The sequence below is a fragment of the Amphiura filiformis genome, chromosome 8 (assembly GCF_039555335.1).
Source record: "Amphiura filiformis chromosome 8, Afil_fr2py, whole genome shotgun sequence".
In the NCBI taxonomy this organism is placed as follows: Eukaryota; Metazoa; Echinodermata; class Ophiuroidea; order Amphilepidida; family Amphiuridae; genus Amphiura; species Amphiura filiformis.
The window spans coordinates 1,065,116-1,087,461 of NC_092635.1; the positions used below are offsets into that span (position 1 = coordinate 1,065,116).

Genomic DNA, 22,346 nt, shown 5'->3' on the forward strand with positions numbered 1-22,346 from the left:
TTCCCAATAGATGCATACAGTAGACCTTTTTAAATCAAGATCGGAAAAGTTCTGAGAACCACGCTATTTATTCAGTAAGCTAGGGGGTCAAATTGTACCCAAACTGGCGGACAAGATATGTCATGAATTACGACACCCTTTTGCGCGAAAATACAGCTCATTAAGCCAATATGTGAACATGGGGACATCGCGAGAAATATTTTCCTAGCATATTGAGCTAACACCTTGAGCAGCTACTTAGTTTTTCACAATAAGGTACTAATGGAAAGAGATGGACAAATGTCTGTAATTTTTTGTCGGTTAATTTTTTTTACAGATCATTTTGTTTGTGTGCATCACCTCTTCCACAGTCAGTCTCTTACACAACACTACCACCACACGCTTGATTGCATGTTGGTACCCTTGGCAAAAGTACCTCTCTCGTCCCTAAATTGACCCTATGACCTTATGGATACAACATTTATGGGTCAATCGATCGATGTTCGCTCAATTTTTGTTTACAAAATCACATCACAGTATTTTTAATTTTCTTAATTGCTGGCTGGGCCAACGAAAGCGTGCATATATAGGGTGACTGCATCATCACATCACATGAGATGCCCGCATGCGCAGTGCATATATCATGTAGTATTTTGTAGTACTCAGGTTTCTTAGGGTTTAAGACAAGGGCAGTAAAAACTTATGACCCCTCAGTTTTACTGCAATTACACAGATTTCGATAAATGCTGGTGAATTTCAATGCAAAGAACCTCCATTTTCTAGACATTGTATAAATATTGCTTCTGACTCATGGTCAAATGGGAAAAGCCAACAATATTAAACCAAAACTGTAGGAGGATTTCAAAATCTCAGCTCGCTATTAAATTTCAATTTCAATTTCACTTTCATTGCCATCTTTTGACACCCTCCAGAAAGGTTTTGTAGCCTATGCTGACACATCCATGATTTCATTCAGAATTTAGTACCACAAATGACCTGACATCGTGAGGTCAAATCTGCCTTATAATTCCAGACCTAAATCACATCAAGATTTATCCTACCATGCTCAACAAATCTGTCTGGAGTTCAAGTGCTTCAAAAATGGATATTTACATGAAAACTAAACACTCCATACTTTGGGGTTCAAAATAGTGAGCACTGTCCTTTCCTTTTGGCCTACAAATTTATAACAGTGCCACTCCTTCTACGTGTGAAATGTGCAAAGTTCGATTAAGGGGGGGCAAAGGTTTTTTGCATGTCAAAAGGGGGGCAAAGATTTTTGGCACAGCCAAATGGGGGGGCAAGTGATTATTCGACAGACTGCTTTGATAATTCACCACCCGGGCTATACATAAGGCCAAAACAAATATATTGTTTGGTTGCCCTTCCGAGACAAAAATTTGGAGGGTCGGTAGGTCGATCCTTTTTTTTTTCATGGACTCTTCCTCGATGTTTCCTCCATTTTGAAATGGCTAGTATTGACAAATGCTTGATCATTTTATGGTAAAAAAATTGTGTGTTTTTGGACTGGATTTAAATGGAAATACTTCTTGTTTTCAATCAAATATGCATTTAATAAATAAAAAATGAGTGAATAACAAATATAAAAGTACTTGATTCTGTCCTAATTTAAGGTTTCTTCTAAAAAAGTGATTGGAAAAAAAAAAAACCGACCCAAGATTTCCAATTTTTTGGGTCAGTCGGTTGAGGGCAACCAAACATTTTTTTAGCATAATTATTGCACAGCCCTAAACCATCAAAAATGTGGCTGAAAAGAACAAGAAATGGGTCATTTTACCGAAAAGGTGGGAGGCACATCCTCCCTGTCCCCCAGAATTAATGTCTATGGGGTTAATACAATTTAGGATGCTGATTCTAAAAGGGGGTTCAGTTTTAATACTCTACCTGTTATTTCACTATCAAACTTGCACAGAGAGTGTAGATAACCCCTTGTAGCAGAAACTGCAGTGCTGCAAAAGACACAATTTTTAGGACCGAATACCTCAAAAGACCCTAAATTGCTTAGCACCTTCCCCCACCCAAAAAAAATATTTTTTGGTTTTTGCATTTCCCCCCCCCTCTCTATTTTTCACAATTTTGCCCCTACAGCCCCATGTTGAAAGATGCAACCACATAGGCATGTCCCTTTTGTAACCTACTTTTGACACACTTTGGCTTGCAAAATTCAAACAAAATATCTTTAAAAAGCAGAGGTTCTCAACAGGCTGCCCATAGGCTAAATTGGGCCCTCAGGCTCTAAAACGCAGGTCGTATGCAGAATTTATTTTGGGTGGTGTGGGACTTTCACAAAGTGTATCTTTTTCGAATGAATAGTATGTGCGCTTACACAGATTCATTGTAAACATTTGACCTATATCCCTGTAAAAATTGCCCTCTTTAGGACTTTTATCACCAAAAAGTGGACATTTTTCTCCTACAATTAGGCCTTATTATTGGAAAAATAGCAAAAAGTAGACTTTTGTGGATTTTTTTGATAGTGCTGCTAAACCATAAGAAACTTTAAGAAATAGAGGGTATTTGGCCCTCAAGCTTGTATTATTTGAAATGTGTTTGGTCCCCCATGTGGCCCTCGAACAAATGTCAAGAACCTCTGCTATAAAAGCCTACTCTACAAATTTTGAGGTTTTTGTATACATGCAACATTCATTGCAGAAAAAAATGTGAACATACTAAAATGCAAATAATTTCCACAATAGTAGTTTGATTTTCCCTTGTCAACCAAGATTCAGCTGTTGCTATGGATTCTGTTGCCAATCATGCACTTGACAGCTGATTTGTATGGCCTCAGAGTTTCTTGAACTTATCACAAAAATCAAAATATCAGCAGAAATAAGTCAGTAGTCATAGTACAACCATTGAAATCAAAATAAACCAGGAACAGCAACCTCTCAACTAGATGAAATTCAGCAGAAAAAAAATTACAATCTAACAAACTTGAAATCAAAATGATGTATAAAATATATAATACCTACAGTATGAAAAATTGCTATTTTTATGCAATTATTATTGCAGGAATGTTATTATTTTTAAACTTATTCTTATATTTATAGTAAAAGAAAAGAGGTCGGTAAAAACCAACATTTTTAAAAATAGGAAGTTAGATTTTTTGCTCCGTGTACCTACATGTATTCGCATCATTATATGATGCAAAAAGCTCTTAATTTTAAAAACTTTACAAAAATAAGAATTTATTGCACATTGAATGCACTTGATAGGATTTAAAATGTTCTGTTGGGTACACTGCCACTAATATAATATAGTATCAAATTTAACAGAAAGAGCATTCAATCAAGGTGGTAGAAATAAAAATAGGAAGCTATAAACCATCTATTTCTCACTTGCACTAGCAAGAAGATGCAGCAGAGCGCAAGTAAAACTTGTCTATGTCTATCAATGTGTTAATACTGAACATCTTGCATCACTGCCCTTTTATTCCCCTTTTATTCTGTATACTACAAAATACTACTTAATATAAGCACCGGATATAAACGCGATTTTGGAAGCCAAAAAACGCACCACGATATTATTTCCAAAAAAAAACAGCTAGCAATGCATGTTAATTCAATATGTCCCTGGCTGTTCAATAGAAGCAACAGTAATTAAAATGTACAACTTTATCCAGCTTTGAACAAAAATCTCAGAATTTTTAAATCTTTTTTTTTTTTTTTTTTTTTAAGTAGCAGTATTTCGGAGGTTCCAACCTTCAATAACAAGTAATTTAGGGTCTATAACTTCTAAAAAATTAAAAATTTTGAAAAACATAATTTCACCCAAAAACGCAATTGCGGCCATAAAAACCGCTTGATCGCGTTTTCCTCCGGTGCTTAACTTAATATATGCGCTGTTCGTGCGTGCATCCCACGTGGTGTGATGACGCAATCGCCCTAAGTGATATATAGGCGCGGTTTAGCTGGCCAGCGAAGCCCAAGACCCGTGGCAAAGTGTCGCCGACCGAGTGCTTGGCATGCGAGGGTCTCGGGTTTGAATCCCACCCAGAGCAAACAACTTCTTTCTTTCTTTTCTCTCTGTATTCTTTCCTTCTTTCCCTTCCCGTCGCCAAAAAGCCCTTAGGGGGTTAGGGTTAATGTCTCACGGTCACCGTCAACTGGGTTGTCTCTACTTCTCTGCAAATGGCGGGTAACCATTCGCCCCGTGCATTTAGCGGAGAAACAGGAAGTACAGAATGGATCACATCACATGTGCATTATTGTAGCTTACCACAGTGTAAGTGACTTCCGGTATAGCCACTAAAAGTTTCTTACTAAATCGTCATAGCATATCACCAACTACTAAGTTCTAACCACCTCAAAAGGTTGACAGTTATTGAGATTAACCCCCATCACCCAGCATCATTTTGATCTGTTACTACTGCCACTGTTACTGGGTATTACCCGAATGTTGCATCAGCCATCAACACTTTGCTCAGTAGAAACACATTGTACACTGTATGTCAAAGTCAAAGCAAAAGAGTGCATTTCTGTGCTTTTTATGTATTCATGTGTATGTGTTACAATTTCACATAGGATATAAATTACAACAATCACACCTGGGAATCACACAATATTCCTCAGATGCTCTTAAAAATGATGTGGATCAGACACTGTAATTTTGGGGATCAGTTCTGTAATTTATTGACACCCTGTGACAGGTGAATTTATTCTATGGCATGCAGCCATGCACATAAGAGTTTTCTAAGAATTAATGTTTGTCATTCATGTTTTCAGAGCACTGACATTTAAAAGTATGTGATCATAGAGGTTTAGGTTTATTTAAATGCACTAGCCCCAACCCTAGCTCTGACATAGCAAACCTTAGGGGGCTATCATTTTCATCAATAAAATTGCACCCCCCCCCATTTCAGCAACAACAAAATTATGACCCCCACCACCACCTTAACCCCTAAACAGGCTATTTGTATTGAAATCAGTCTTTTTGAATAAAATAAACACTATCTGTGGTAATCTTCGGGGGTTATACCTTCTTGGGATTTTGAGATATAGACCCAAAATAGGAATTTTGACCAGAGTCTTAGGCCAAGTAAAATAAAATACAAGTTTCTCGTCCCCGCCCGCCTCCTTTTCGGCCGCCGCCTCCTTTTTTTTACTATTTACTATTCAAAAAAAAAAATTTCTTTTAAAGTTTTTAACTGTTTTTCCTACCCTTGCACAAACTCTAACCCACCCCAAACCTTACTACACCTATACAAACCCACCCAAGCCCAACTAGCCAAACACCCTTGCCCCAACCCCCAACCCCCACCACCACCTTAACCCCTAAACAGGCTATTTGTATTGAAATCAGTCTTTTTGAATAAAATAAACACTATCTGTGGTAATCTTCGGGGGTTATACCTTCTTGGGATTTTGAGATATAGACCCAAAATAGGAATTTTGACCAGAGTCTTAGGCCAAGTAAAATAAAATACAAGTTTCTCGTCCCCGCCCGCCTCCTTTTCGGCCGCCGCCTCCTTTTTTTTACTATTTACTATTCAAAAAAAAAAAAATTTCTTTTAAAGTTTTTAACTGTTTTTCCTACCCTTCCCCAACTCTAACCCACCCCCAAACCTTACTACATGTATACAAACCCACCCAAGCCCAACTAGCCAAACACCCTTGCCCCAACCCCCAAAGGGAATTAGGGTAAAATTGATTTCACCCCAAAATCGGACCTATATTTAGCTTTTAAACTTAGTAAATGCATGAATATATTAATAAAGTTTTAATTACTTTATTTAGCCTCATCTCATCAAAATGGCAATTTTTATGGCTAATTATAGGAAGGAGAAACCTTTCACATAATTTTGGAAATTAAAAAAAAAATTCTAAAATTCTAAAAATACCCAAAAAATACATTCAAGTGCAAAGCTTTTTTCTTCTGGGTAAGAATTTTTTTCTTACGTGCAACAGCTCTTTTCATGCAGGTTCGAAATTTGATAAATAGGCCCATGCATGCATTTTGTATATGATGACCTATTTATCAAATTTCTAACATGCAATAAAAAAGCTGTTGCATGTAAGAAAATGATTCTTACCCAGAAGAAAAAAGCTTTTGCACTCGAATGTATTTTTTTGGTATTTTTAGAATTTTAGAAAAAATGTTAAATTTCCAAAATTATGTGAAAGGTTTCCCTTTTATTTTGTTAGCGATGAAAATAACAATTTCGATGAAATGAGGCAAAATAAAGTAATTAAAACGTTTGTCAAGCTGAACAGATGTACATTTTCCCTGTTTCTGAATTTTGAAACATGCTTAGCCAAGTGGACTAAAAATGTTACAAATCATTTGTTTTGTCATACATTGCATCAGTATATTCAAATAGCACAATATCGGTGATTAAATATACATTGAACAGCCATATTTGGCATGGTGGCCATCTTGGAAAAAATAGCAAAAAATTGAAAAATAGTAAATAGTAAAGCCCTGCCTCCTCCTTTTTTGAAAAAGTCCGGACGAGAAACTTGTTCCTTTTTTTACTTGGCCTTATGAGGAGTGTCACCCCGGTGGGGAAATAATTTTTTATTATAAATCTGTACTTTTTTCTATTTCATTTGAGATATGAAAAGGACCCATATTGAGTACATATAATTGAGGACATAATGAGTGTCAACCCCGGGTGGGGAAATATTTTTATTATATTCTTTACTTTTTACAACATCACATGTATGGGGGTCATACTTTGAGTGATTGTACAAGTCTTACAAGTGACATAGGGTAGGGGTGCCTTACCTTGGCTCTAGTGACACTCACAAATACTGCAAGTTTTTTTAAACTGAGTTTTTTAATATGTAGTTGTCCTTTTAAAAAGGACAACTCCATATTGCACTAGTAAGTAACACAATGTACCGTATTCATTCCAATATGCGCCCAGGGCACTTAACAAGGTCATTTTGGGTGGGCGCTTATTTTTATATGGTTTACCTAATTTTTTCCTTAGAACAGGTGTTTATTAGAGACAAACCTATGTACGTTATAAAAGGGTCCTGAGATGAGTAGCTTTTCTGATGCAGAAAATGTATTGCAAGTTTACACAGGACTTCTAATCCATCAGCTATTTCACTGTGTCGAAGTCTATCCGTCACTTCAACATTAATGGTACCCTTTAGCAAATTGAAAATACCCTGGGTGGGCGCTTATTGGGGCATGGGCGGCACGCTTATTGGAACGAATATGGTACATATGTAATTACTTGGCATCTTTAAACTCTGGATCCTGAGTATGGAACCATCTGTTAAACATTTGACATCTATATAGACACATTCTCAAAAAGGGATGTAACTTAATAAGGCAAAATAAAAAAATAAACATGTTTCACGTCCCCTCCCGCTTCCTTTTTTGAGGTTTCCTCAAATATATTTTTATTTTTTGAAATTCAGTTATAACTTTTCAAAAAATATGTCTAGGAAGTTGGAATGCTTTCTACAGCCTTGTTAAGATACAAGAAACATTTTAGGAAGGTTTTGTGATCATTGGAGGGGGTGTAACTCTCAGAACAACAAATAAAAAAGGGCCTCCTTCTTTTTCCAGGCATTATTGTATACGCTAAAACAGCTCTAAGTATGGGTATTTACACCAATTTTGCGATAAAAATAGAAAATAAAAAGCCCCCTCCTCCTCCTTTTCGAAAACCCGGACGTGAAACATGTTTTATTTTTTACTTGGCCTAATACTTTGTAACAAATAATGTGGATTAAATCTTCTAACTTTAGTCTGTAGGCCTACTTCACCAAACCATGTATTTTTAGGCCTATTAAGCTACTTTGCAGTTCCGCCATTATGCACTATGTGCGGGGAGAGCCTCGAACTGGCAGCATACATGAAAGGAAGAATTATGTAACCTTACACAGAACGTTATGACTAGTTCAATTCCCATTCATGTATGCTGCCAGTTCGAGGCTCTCCCGCACATAGTGCATAATGATGAACTGCAAGTAGCTTAATAGGCCTACTTTTTTGATTAACATCTTTTGAAAGAAAACAAATTAAATACATAAGAAAAGAGCATATATTAAACCTCAGTTCCCAAGAAAAGAAGTACTTGAGTTTCCTTTAAAATTACCATTAGAAACAGGTTGTCTTTTTGAAAGGTTTTGTCTTTCAGTTCGAAACATCAGGTTTTTAACTTTGTTTATTCGTTTTGTGTTATTCCCACATTGGATGTTGTGTCATATTTTCCCTGTTTTTCACATTAGAAAAAATTATGCTAATTGATCAGTTAAATTAACAGTATTTTCACTATTTTGAACTGAAAATATATGTAAATCGGAACTTATGGTCCATAAGGAAAGAGTTTAAGAGAATAAGACCTGTATGTCTTTGTACAAATCTTCCATGAATCCAAGCCAACTGCAAGCAATTTAAGTTCATCATAAGTAGGTCTATGTCCTTTTTAACTCATTAAAAATCAAATACCTATGGTCATCAAATGGCCACCCAGACAGATTTTGCACAAGAAATTACTTTAACTATTAACAACTGTATTGCAAGAGATTGCACAGAAATCAACAAAACCAACCCTCAGTGTTTCCACTTGTATATTTAGAGTCAAAATGATCCAGCAGTCCCCTATTCATCCCTGAGGGAGGATTGCGCCTGCATGTAAGTTAGACAGCTTGTTGACAGCCACTTGATGAGAGCTACCTGTCAACACTTCACATGGCATAAAATTGGACAAACTGTTTCTTTATTGCATGTCATAAACCTGTTGGCAATTTGGCACACTGTACACAAAGGTGTAGTATATTTTGAGAAGAACAGCAATAAAACATCCACACTAGCACTACCAAACCCTCCAGACATGGATACAGAGTCTGTGCTGGCACTACCGAACCCTCCATACATGTATACAGGGTCTGTGTTGGCACTACCAAACCCCTATACATCTGTGCTGGCACTACCAAACCCTCTATACATGGATACAGGGTCTGTGCTGGCACTACCAAACCCTCCATACATGTATACAGAGTCTGTGTTGGCACTACCAAACCCCCTAATATATGGATACAGGGTTGGTGCTGGCACTACCAAACCCTCTATACATGTATACAGAGTCTGTGCTGGCACTACCAAACCCCCTATATACATGGATACAGGGTCTGTGCTGGCACTACCAAACCCTCCATACATGTATACAGGGTCTGTGCTGGCACTAACAAACCCCCAATACATGGATGGGTCTGTGCTGGCATTACCCAGGGAAGTCCCTGCACTACCAACACTGACCAAACCTATCTGTGCTGACACTACCAAACCCTCCATACATGTATACAGAGTCTGTGTTGGCACTACCAAACCCCCTATACATGGATGTGCTGGCACTACCAAACCCTCCATACATGTATACAGAGTCTGTGTTGGCAGTTGGCACTACCAAACCCCCTATACATGGATACAGGATTTGGTAGCCTCAGACCCTCTAGCTTTTCCCATAAACCCCAGGCCCTAAACTGCATTTTCTGGTCCACATTTTTTACAGCTTTCTCCTTGCCATTCTACATGCTCTAAAAACTATAAGACACACCAGGGATATAAGAAATCCCTGGATATACATGTGTGCTTGTTCTTCCCTGAAAATGAACCTTTTTGGAGCCTTTTTGCAAATCACATTTCATCATCAGAAATCAAGCCCTATTTCACGAAGTTTCGCACAATTTTAAGCACGCCTACCCATGTTTACACAGAGTGTGTGGAATTCTTGAGTGTGGGGAATTCGGGACAATTTTCTTCCTGGAGTTTTTTAAGTTTTGATGATAAACATCAAATTGACTAATGACATAAACATACGAGTCTGGGTCATGACCCCGGGGTCACAATGTCAAACACAGGGTCCTCCTAATACAAGTTACAAACTTGGTCACAGGGTAGAGAATGGTCAGCCTTTCAAGATTGGGGTTATTAGTCACTTTGCAAAAGATTGGGAACCAACCTGGGGAACCAACACACACACATACCCTCCCCTAAAAAAACCAGTGTCATTATAAGCAAATTAAAACAGCCACTAAATTTGTGCTTAAAAATATTTATGTGTAGAGGGATCAGGAATTGTGTTCAACAATCATGCTCTCTCTCTCTCTCTCTCTCTCTCTCTATTCCCCATCCCTCTCCTATAAATAATTAGTCCCTTATTTTGTTGCACATTAAGAAAACTGTATCATCCATACAGACTAGAGCACAGGAACTTCGGCCACTGGTGAAGGATATGGTCTTTTAGGTTCCTGTGCTCTATATATGGTATGAGGAATCTATTCTGGTCTTCATTGGGCCAATTTGTCCATTACCAAACAAATCACACACAGTGTTGCATGTCAAATGCAAAAGATATCAAGACAGCACTTTGAAATATATGCCGTAACAGACGCCATGTGGATGTAGGTAGCACCTTCATCTTTGAACTTCATGGATCATGGGATGGAATGAATGGCCATCATTAACAGACGTTGCGTCTTGAAGCCGGATCTGTTTACTTCCATGGGTTTGCTTTATAATTTCTGCCTACACTCACCTGCAGTCTTAAGACGATTTCTTCTTTTATGCGATTTCTTTTCATGTTTGCTGCTGGTATCATTTCTTCTTTGTTGTTCTGTTAATCTCCTTAAATTCCTTTTATATTCCTCATAGTATGTCACCTCCCTTGCATATTCCTCAGCTGTAAGAGCAATATCTCCTTTGTATCCATCTATGGAAAGAAGAAAATAATAATAGAAGAATAGAAAAGATATCAAGTAAGATTAATCATTTTCATTCATATAAGATGCAATGTAAAGGTGAAAATTATGATGCCAGCAAGCAGGGCCGTAGCAAGCGGGGCGGCCAGGGATGCCATGGCCGCCCCACTTTTTGAGAAATTAGTTATGTTTTTCTTTATATCTTTATTTCAATTTGGGCAAATATTTGTATTTTGGCCGCCCCACATTTGTGATAGCCGCCCCACATTTTTCAACCTTGCTACGGCCCTGCCAGCAAGGGCCCAAGAGTACAGTTCAACATTCATGCATTTTTACCATTTGCAATTTTTCTTCCTTTTTATATAATCATCAATCCTACTACCAACCAAACATATCAGAGAAGTCTGTTCCTTAAAACCCCCTCTAGTCTGATTACACCACTACTGACTACCAGTAGCGGCACCATGACCTTTTTTCGGGGGGGGGGGCGGCAAGGAAAGTTTCAGGGGGGGTAAAATTGATAAATTTTGTGCAAAATTGCCACAAAAAAGTGGTAGTTTACATTATTTTGGGGGTTTTCCTCAAAAGTGGGGGGAACTGGTGGAGGGGGCAAGAAAAATATTGGGGAGAATGCCCCTTGAAATTTATTTTGATGAGTCAACTATCTTTGAGTAATTGCCTATTTTAAACAGTCCAAAATTTAGTAAGTGCAATTATTGAGCTCAATATTTTTGATGCAAGCATGATTGGCTGTGACTGTTACTTGTGAACTTCCATTGCTTTACCAGGGTTCCCGCTCCTTGGACCTTGAAATTCAAGGACTTTTCAAGGACTTTCAAAGTCCAAAAGCATGATTGTCAAGGACTTGCCACAGCACAAAGTTCTGCCGAATTCTGCACCCTTGCGAATCAAATAAAACTAGAGCGGTTCTCGGGCTTCGCGGTTCTCTGCTTTGGTGGTTTGTTTTGGTACTGAATGGTACATGTGTGTGGGTGATCATTGATGGTGTTTGTGATTGATTGGTTTAGGTTGGGTGATGTATGTTTTGTTTCTGTTCAGAACCTTGTGGGGATTTGGCGAGTCGATGGGTGGGGGTAATTAGTTAAATGTTTGTAAGAAGGGAAAGTGAGAGGTTAGAGAGTTAAAATGAGGTAGACGGTAGAGGTTTGTAAAGGTTGAAGGGAAAACATAGGAGCATGGACACTTGGCCTGGTGAAATAGTTGTTGAATAGAAGTTGAATGTATAATGTTTGTTGATGAATGAGACCGATTTAATTACACGTCTGTCTGCAGTGGATACTTTGAAGGGAAGTGACGGCCCGGGTTGCCAAAAGATTTCAGCCCGAATTGCGGGTCAAATAATCGAAAAGTCGCCCAATTTTTCTCTTTACCATTGGTTTCTATGGGACATGAAATGATCGGAAGTCGCGGGAGCCAATGTTGAAAAGTCGCCCAATTGTTTTCTTAACCATTGGTTTCTATGGGACAGGAAATTGTCAAAAGTCGCGGGGAAAATCTTCAAAAGTCGCCCAATTGGGCTACCAAATCGCGGGTTTGGCAATCCTCACTCACTGACGGGCGCATGTGACGCTTTCTTTGGCGTGGTGTAAACAAAAACATGGAATATAGCATAGGCGTGCGCAACATCATTTAAATTAATTATTATTTACCGATACAACATTGTAGGCGTTTCAATGTACAAAAACTTGTGTCATAGCGTTACGTAATCGCTATCATCATCATCAATTCGCTCAACACGATGAGTCATTCATCAAGTCAAGTACCAATTTCCTTGATGTGTTTATTATACAGGTTTGGGCAAAATCGATTTTTCTTTTATAATATCCCGTGGACGGCAATGCACAAAACGTACTACGCCATAATATAAATAAGGCTAAATAAAAATAAAATGATGTTTCCGGTAACATGCTCTGAAAAAATTGGGACGGAAAAAAGAAAAAAAAAAATATTTACACATACTGAAATTTCGACCCAATTTAACACTTGAAGGCTAGCCAATAGAAAAACAGTATGACTCGGGGTCTCAATCGCAAAAGCTCTTCTCATACTACACAAGTGTGTCGTACTGTCCAATATCATTTACCTACTCTCTGTCATTCACTGTTCTTGTCTATATATAAAAGCTTTTTCTGTTTGTGCAATTATAGAAAACTGCTACATACAATTTGGAAATTTATGCAATACAAAACACTAAACAGATAAAATAATATTTTGAAATGACCATAATTAGGGGTAGAAAAAAGTAAGGAGTCCAAACTCCAAATGGACCCTCTTATCTTAAATCCAAAAAATAGGGTCCATAACCAAACTTTTGGGATCCAAAAATAGTCAAATATAATATTAACTTGTAAACAGTTAATGACTTGAACGTGAAATCAATAAGTGTAAATCAAACCAATTTTTAAGTTTACCTGACTTGGGGATCAAATCTAACTAATTTGACCTCAGATGACCCCTAGTGACCCCAAATTACCTTACCAAAATATGGCTCTAAATGGTGACTGTATCCACCAAGTTTCATGCCCATATGACAGTTTTTACTAATATGACCTCTGGTGACCCCAAAATGACCTTCAAAATATTTGGCTCTAAATGTTGACTGTACTAACCATGTTTCATGCCCATATGACAGTTTTAACTAATTTGACCTCAGATGATCTCTGGTGACCCCAAATGACCTTCAAAAATTTTGGCTCTAAATGTAGACTGTATTAACCAAGTTTCATGCCCATATGACAGTTTTAACGAATTTGACCTCAGATGACCTCTGGTGACCCCAAATGATCTTCAAAAAATTTGGCTCAAATGTAAACTGTACTTACCAAGTTTCATGTCCACATGACAGTTTTAACTAATTTGACCTCGGATGACATATGGTGCCCCCGAAATGACCTTAAAAATTTGGCTCTAAATGTTCACTGTATTAACCAAGTTTCATGCCCATATAACAGTTTTAACTAATTTGACCTCAAATGACCTCTGGTGACCCGAAATGACCTTAAAAGAATTGGCTCTAAATGTTGACTGTACTAACCAAGTTTCATGTCCATATGACAGTTTTAACTAATTTGACCTCAGATGACCTCTGGTGACCTCAAAATTACCTTCAACAAATTTGGCTCTAAATGTTGACTGTATTAACCAAGTTTCATGCCCATATGACAGTTTAACCTAATTGACCTCAGATGACCTCTGTTGACCCCGAAATGACCTTCAAAAAATGTGGCTCTAAATGTTGACTGTATTAACCAAGTTTCATGCCTATATGACAGTTTAACCTAATTTGACCTCAGATGACCTCTGTTGACCCCGAAATGACCTTCAAAAATTTGGCTCTAAATGTTGACTGTATTAACCAAGTTTCATGCCCATATGACAGTTTTAACTAATTTGACCTCAGATGACCTCTGGTGACCCCAAATGACCTTCAAAAAATTTGGCTCTAAATGTTGACTGTACTAACCAATTGTCATGCCCATATGTCAGTTTTTAATAATTTGACCTCAGATGACCTCTGGTGACCCCAAAATGACTGACAAATTGACTGTACCCACCAAGTATCATGCCAATGTGATGTGACAGTTTTACTAATTTGACCTTTGGTGACCCTGAAATTACCCTCCACAAATTTGGCTCTAAATATTGAATCTACCCTATCAAGTTTCATGCCCATATGATAGTTTTTACTAATTTGACCTCAGATGACCCCTGGATTACCTTGACCCATTAACCAATACAAACTTGTTCTGTCTCGGGTCATGATGAACCCACCCACCAAAAAGTTTGGGTCAAATAATAATTGCCCTTGTAAAACAAACTGGGACATCCCCATACCCCCATTTAACATGTGCTTAATATCTGTATCATCCAAGTATCCTCATCTTCAATGCAACGTTCACTATTTATCGCTATGGAATTATATTTACATGTTGAAAAAGGTAGGCCTAGGGTTGAGTTTCTTGACGGGATAATATGCAGGCCTGGGCGAGCGGCATGAGAAAATAAATGTTGGTTAATCCTGAAATCTGCCAGGTTAGTTATTTTAATTTTTATTATATCGGTGCTGACAAAATGCACAACTTCCTCAACGTTTATAAATTGAAATGAACAGTCTTTTATTCATACTTGATAGGGGTTTATCGTTGAGTGTCTAGGACAAGATTACACAATTTTTCGGCCTACATCATTTTTAGCATTTTAACTTTTTATTACTTGCTCTTTTTAATACGAGCTTTATGGGAATTAGTTCGACAACAACACCGATTTAATGAGCGTTAGGCCTTTGTCTTATAGTGTTAGGCCTACTATTACCGTTTTTATCAAAATTTTTGCGGACACAGACAAAATACCCAGCAAACACAAAACATTTTCTACATCATTCGCAAAAGGTTATAAAAGGTTGTCAGAAAACGTTTAAATGTCGGGTTATATAAAGGGTATATTAAGAGTATAAAACATTTTCATAACCTTAAAAACATTTTTGATAATCTACTGCTCAGCAAACAAAAATGTTTTACAGAAAACGTTTAAATGTCGGGTTATATAAAGGGTATAAAAACGTTTTAATAACATTCCAAAAACATTCTTGAAAACTTGATACAAAACATTCTAAACAGAATGTTATTTTGGGGTTGAAAAAATATTTGCGAAAAAATGTTTGCCCAAAATATTTTCAATAACGTTTTAAAAACGTTTTCATGACCTTATACAACCCGACATTTAAATGTTATTAAAAAAAAAAGAAAAAAACATTTTAAGAACATTTCTGTGTTTGCTGGGTTCAAACATTTTAACATAATGTTATTTAAGTATTGACACAATATTTGGCAAAAATGTTTGTAAAAATAGTTTACAATAACATTTTTGAAAACATTGAAAAATATTGTTGTATTGTGTTTTCATACAAAACGTTTTAAAACGTTATCATGACCTTTATATAACCCGACATTTTAATGTTATTAAAACGTTTTTAGCTAAACCAAAAGCCAAAATATAACTTATTTAAAACGTTTTTAAAACGTTTTTGTGTTTGCTGGGTAGTTCAATAGTTTTTCAATAGTTGTAGGCCTACTTAATATTACGAGTCCTGCTGCACGCTGTTTTCATAAATAAAATAGTTGTGCATAGGCCTAGGCCTATATCGCGATAAATATTATCTATCAATTCAACTGTATTTCTTTAATCATTGAATGGCAGAAAGTCGGGGGAAAATAAAATAATGTGATTTCCAACAACTTCATATCAGAATTTCGACACGGACGACTCTTGAAAATTTTTATTTTTTCCAAAAGTGGCATAAATTATTTCATGTCAGAATTTCGACACGGACGACTCTTGAAAAATTTTATTTTTTCCAAAAGTGGCATAAATTATTTTTTTGCGGCACAAAAAAAGAGGGCGGGCGGGTTACCGGAAACCGAATTTTATTTTTAGTAGGCCTAACAAGATGAGTCATACATCATAGTTTATTGGTATCACATTGATACAACCTGATTGGTCCCCATATTTTACTGCTAGAAAGCCGATTGGTCAAAAAGCCACTTGAACATTTACCCACACATTGATCAGCCACTTTGACCTTTTTATCACGACTTGATCACGCGCCACGATTAGTGACAAGTAGGTCTATTACTAGTGGGGATTTTATGATTTCAATATTACATTCGCATGGACGGTCATTTTTTTTGCGGGGTCGCTAGGATTCTAGCGAGTAGATTTCTTGCAATATTTGGCTTATTTACCATCCAATTTATATCCTACAATGTACCTGTATATCATTAGCATATCAAGCGCGGCCCAACAAAAATGTTTTTTGAGGTTTCTGATCGTCACGCTGAAACACTTTTAAGGACACAATTTTCTCCGTTTTCCCAGCCATTTTGTTTACTCGTTGTTAACGACGTAACTGATTAGTCTCGACCCCAGAGTGCAACGTGGCTGTATCGCGGACATGACTTGAAGACAGAAACCGGCTGTAAAAGAGGTGGGTCATCTCGCGAGATCTTGTGACTTGCATTGTTTCATCTCGTAAGGTCGATGGCTCAAAAATTATCTTTGAAGTATCACAAATTCCAAGTGTAAGGTACTTGGATACATTAAACAGGATAATTATGATTTAGAAATCAGATATGTGAGTACCAATTTTATATAAATTGACTCAATTGCAAAAAAATGTTGCTACGTTTGTATAGATCCCAATGACACACACAGTGGCATAAGCCAGTCTCTGTGTACAAACGGCGTACACGAGACTGGCAAGTCTATACCACATCGTTACGACTCTAAAAGCGACCGAGTCAATGGGGGGATATACTATCATGACTATTGGGCAACTTCCACTTGATTGGCCCTCAGCCAGTCTGAGATAGAAGTATAAATTCGTAACCAATGGCAACGGTAGGCAAAACCGGCTATGCACGACTATGTGCACGACTATATGGACCAACCTCTGGTTGGATCGCACGGAATACAGAGTTGCCAATGCAGATTAATAAGGTATAATATTGGGTGACTTTGTGAACGTCCAACTAAATTAGTACAATTCTGAATACTTCGTTATTCTTTTTGTAGATGTCGACTACCATTCAAATTTAATAGGTTTCATCATTAGCACACACTTGACATATCCTGCAAGTGTCACTGAAAAAAAATACTTCGTTTGTCTGCTTTTTTGTATACAAGAAACACATGAGACATCTGTTTGTGTGGACTTTGTGCAAGGAGCCCAAATCCCCACAAATATCCGATCAAAAATACAAAAGTACTACTTTGGAAGAATGGAAGTCCTGTTGGCAAAATACATTATTGCAAAACAGTAGAACATTCGATGTCAACTTGTCAAAATATTGAAGGAATACCGTATGTGCTCCCCAAACAGGCGGCCAGTAGGCAAAATAATTCCCATTCAAATGCGGCCATGCCATGCCATAGTTCCAGCTCGTTAAGTCTAGGTTGGTGATGTTACCTGATGAAGGAGACTCTGCCGACGTGACAGATACAGATACAGATGCCCATACAATGCATGCATGGCAAACTAGTGGTGCATGGAATGGGTGGAAGTGCATATTAATTCCCGTTTGGTTCAAGACATGACATCGGAAGACACAATATTTCCTCTACGCTGAATGTTACAAAACCAAATATTCTATAGCTTCTTCTTACTACTATTCTCAAAATACCTTTTATGCGCCTTCCCTTATAAATTTTAAGGTCTAAATAATTTCTAACTTTTTTGGCCCTGACCCTTGGGTCCATATAAACAGCTCGTGATACAGCCCGTAGTCTATTAGCAACCAATCAAAAGTTCGTATATGATGCTACCGATTAAATGGCCTACTGTCAACTCGTCCTTTCGTTAATTGGCCCTGCTGTCATGACTGCGCAAAACAAATGATAAATTCGGCCTGAAAGTTGAATGATGGATTCAACGATCCATGTAAACTGTTAATTCACTCAAGGATCTGAAGTTAAACATCTGTTCTATTTAAAAGGGAAACAAAAGGTCTGAAATTATAAAAGTACAATTTAGACGTCGGCCTATTAGGCCGTATAAAATTAATGTTTTGGTTCTCGTCCAGAGGATTTTCATGAATTGATGAGGGAGGGAGGTGTTTTTTTTTTGGTTTTTTTTTTTTCAATGTAAAATTAGCATTGTCAGTAGTTTTCGGTCTTCTCCAACAGTGCTTGAGGAAACGATGAGGCCCCTTTTTTTTTCAAATTTTCAAATGTGAGATTCTGAGGATAACCCCTAGAGTACCACAAAAAACTTGGAAGTGATGCTTGTTATATAATAAACTTATTTATATGTATGAAAATTTCATAAATCATTCCAAAGAATAAAAAAATTAAAAAATCTAAAAAAAAAAAAAAAAATCTGACAAATCCCAGAAATTTAGGAGGGAGGGGATGAGAACCAAAATATTAATTTTATACGGCCTTATTCAAGAACCTGCATTTGTTCAACTTTTATAACATCAGAAATTGTCCCGTATGTGTATCGTGTTGTCATTCTAACAATTGAGTTTAGTCTACTCTGATCTGCACGTGCCAAATATTCAACAATCAATGATTTTTTTTTTTTTTTTTTTTTTTTGATTAGAGGGAAACGTTGAAGTCAAAACAAGGCTATTGATTGCCGGCTATCCATATTCAGATCAAAACTTACCGTGCCTTGAACTTGAATATAGGCTACTCATTCAATATCATTATGATTGCAACACATAAACCGGATATCAACATTGTCAATATTATTATAGACCTAACTTCTGAGCCAAAAAGTGGGGAGGCTTGGGAGATATCTGAACATATTTTGCGAAGTTTAACTTTATTTCGATCATCGAGCATATATTAAATTCGCCTGTTATTGAATATGAAATTATTCAATAAGCGTGTTTATATCGTATTCCCATCATGGGTTACTATTACTAAAAAATTAGAACTATTTGACTGCCCCAGAGTAAACCACGGGTGCAAACCAGGTAGACAAAACCGACCTTGTCCTGCTGGTGATGATGAGGCCCAGAGAAGCACGCAGGTGTGCTGCCCGCATGATGATGTACACACAGGTGAGATGAAATGACTGATCATGGACAGCTCAGACAGAAATAATAGCTGGAAATACCGACGACATTATAATTTATACCTGGATATATATGCACCATTCATTCATATAAGCCTATACCAATGTATACAAAATTACTATACTAAAATAATATTAATGAATTCAAGATGAATTCAATAAAATGTCAGTATAGGGCCTAATCCTAGATTTATAAGTCGGAGAAAAGAGAGAGTGCGAGTTTAGGTCATAGGCCTATAATGTTAATGTTAATAATATTAATGGTTCGCATATATAACTAGATTTGGGGTACATGTAGGGGGTATGCCTAATACCTGTCGTAACACTCATAGTATGGCAACATGAATACATTAGCATTGTAGGCTCAGTACATCATCAACGCTTGAGTCCGATATTTATAGGTCTATAAACAAACTATATTAGTTAGGCCTATACTGTGGAATATGCCTATACATTCACCATCACCATGATAAGGCCAAATAAAAAAATAAACATGTTTCACGTCCCCTCCCGCTTCCTTTTTTGAGGTTTTCTCAAATAAATTTTTATTTTTTGAAATTCAGTTATAACTTTTCAAAAAATATGTCTAGGAAGTTGGGATGCTTTCTATAGCCTTGTTAAGATACAAGAAACATTTTAGGAAGGTTTTGTGATCATTAGAGGGGTGTATCTCTCAGAACAACAAATAAAAAGGGCCTCCTCCTTTTTCCAGGCATTATTGTATGTACAGATTGTACGCTAAAACGGCTCTAAGTATGGGTATTTACACCAATTTTGCGATAAAAATAGAAAATAAAAAGCCCCTCTTCCTCCTTTTTTTTTTCGAAAACCCGGACGTGAAACATGTTTTATTTTTTACTTGGCCTAATCAGAACCAAAAGTTCAATTCAGCATATCCTATAGCCATGTATGACTGTGTTACATAATAATCTCAAGATCAACATAAAAGTTAAGGATATGCATGACATAATTGACATTGATATGGGAGTTCAGGTGTTGTAACACCTATTTTATTGTTATATATTATAATACGCTTCTATAAATAGGTCCCCTTGGTAGGCCTGAGAAATATACGCATCAACAACATTTTGCTAAAAACATCAAAGCAGAAAAGATTCATTACATTTTCTCTGGTATAAAGGTAGGCCTACAGACTTCCCTGCAGACTCATGATCACATCTCGTCATATTTGACCGTGAGCCAACGACCCTTTCATTCAAAACCATACTCTGCTCATCTCCAGTATAGTGCCACCGGGGGGGGGGGGTCCCACAGGGCTTCCCCCAGACTCAGTCCCCATTAAAACCCCTAAATTACGAACAATTACGGCAATTTTGCCAACATTTGATGTTACGGTAAGTTGGCAAATTGTTAAGAGCAGGGGGGTATCTTTGGTAATCATCAGTGGGGTGAAAAGATTGATTTTTAAACTTCCGCCCCCCCCCCCCCGGAAATTGCACTCCTTTATCGCGTACAGATAGTCTATGGAGAAAGTCCTATATAGATTTCGAACAGTTGTGTTTTCCCACCCACCCCACCCATTATGTTCTTTACCGGTGTTTGTACAGTACTGGAGATAAAATTCCAGTGAAAGTGTTAATATTAGATCATACGACATTATAATATTGTATATTGGATACGGCCTATGATAACTTTTTCATTTGGTATATTGGATACTCTATATATTAGGCCTACAGAACAAGCAAGTACACATGGCACGTGACATGAGCCTCTTACCTGCTTTACATGGGTCTGCATATTCCTCTGTAATGGTCGATGTGAATGGTATTTCATCTTCCCATTCATCCTCCGATACGGTATGATCTACTGCAGCAAATGACGATGGTGGCACAACAGTAAAAACGACAAGACAAGAAACCAGCAAAACTGCAAATGTTGACAATACAACTTGTAATTCCATAGCTATACTATAGATCTGACACTCCAAACTTCTGACGTCTACACTATATATTCCAATATGAAAACCCAGAAAGACAATAATATTGCTCAGGTTACGCCACTACAGCTGCAATAGGCAATATTTGGTGATGACAAGTGTGGTCGGTGGCAGCAGATTTCTAAACTCAACAATATATTTCCCTTTACTCTTTGGCAGGAATAAGACACAAGATTTATTTGCCTATATATCCCGGTATATATCAGCAGGTTGTGTATACACTTTCACATATCATGCAGGTCTTTGCTCAATTTTTTTTCCTGTACAAGAAAAGTTCTGAACAAATACTTGTTAATGGTGAGAAAGAAACGGCCTCAAGCATGGACTAGGTTACGTTTGATGTATATAGCAGTCTTTTAACAGATTGCTCCAAGCCAGCTTGCATAGATGCGCTGACAATCACAACAGTGTTGCCACAAAATTTCTGAGACCAAGGCAACAGCACTGATATGGTTTCAAGTAGCCTAGTTGTGTGCATACGACATGCTGTGGCAACACTCGTGGAAGTTACTAGTTTCCTTCACAGCCGATTTCTGACTTTCTCAACTGTTCGCTATTGAGCCACATACAGTCTGGGACTGAGACTATGAAGTTATTGGCTCAGGATGTTAGAAATACGGTAAATACCCGAGTTTAAGTAACAGCATAGTGCTTCAAGTAGCCAAGTTGTGTGACTATGGCAACCTTATTGGAAGTTGAGGGAGCAACTGGAAAAGTAGTAGAATCTAACAAGGTGAAGGAGGTCAGGAGCACCTATATCAAGTACCACAGTGACACACGAACAGACGAAAATTGAAGGTGGCACGCGTGCGCGACGTTCTAGAGTGACTGGGTTTGCAGGTTGCAGGGCCAGCCAGGCGATCGAGGTCGCCGTACGACGCTGGAGTCAACGGGTCAACTTTGGAGAAATGCGTGGGAGAAGATAAAATACTGCTAATGAGATTGAAGAAAATCAAGCAAGAAATATCATCCTTGTATTATTTGTATACTTGACAAAATCTACTTCGATCCAGAATTCATCCAATTCCAAATGCATGTCCCCATGATCCATCCAGCCCCCGGCCAGCTACCATTTTGTTCACATGAAGTTCATGTGGAACCTACAACGCCACGTCTGTAAACTTGTCAA

General features: G+C 37.5%; 1 protein-coding gene across 2 annotated transcripts in view; it reads right to left on the reverse strand.

Moving 5' to 3' along the window:
• Nucleotides 1–22,198, reverse strand: part of LOC140158492 (bone morphogenetic protein 1 homolog) — a 108,777-nt gene extending 86,579 nt beyond the window's left edge. The window contains exons 1-2 of one of the 2 annotated variants that reach the window (XM_072181590.1): nt 20,998–22,198; nt 10,499–10,672 (exon numbers count right to left, since the gene is read on the reverse strand). In XM_072181590.1, coding sequence (XP_072037691.1) covers nt 10,499–10,672; nt 20,998–21,181 — 358 coding nt within the window. In that variant the 5' untranslated portion in view covers nt 21,182–22,198. The remainder of the gene's footprint in view (nt 1–10,498; nt 10,673–20,997) is intronic. The other variant, XM_072181591.1, reaches the window with a different exon arrangement.
• Between the last annotated feature and the right edge of the window lie 148 nt (nt 22,199–22,346).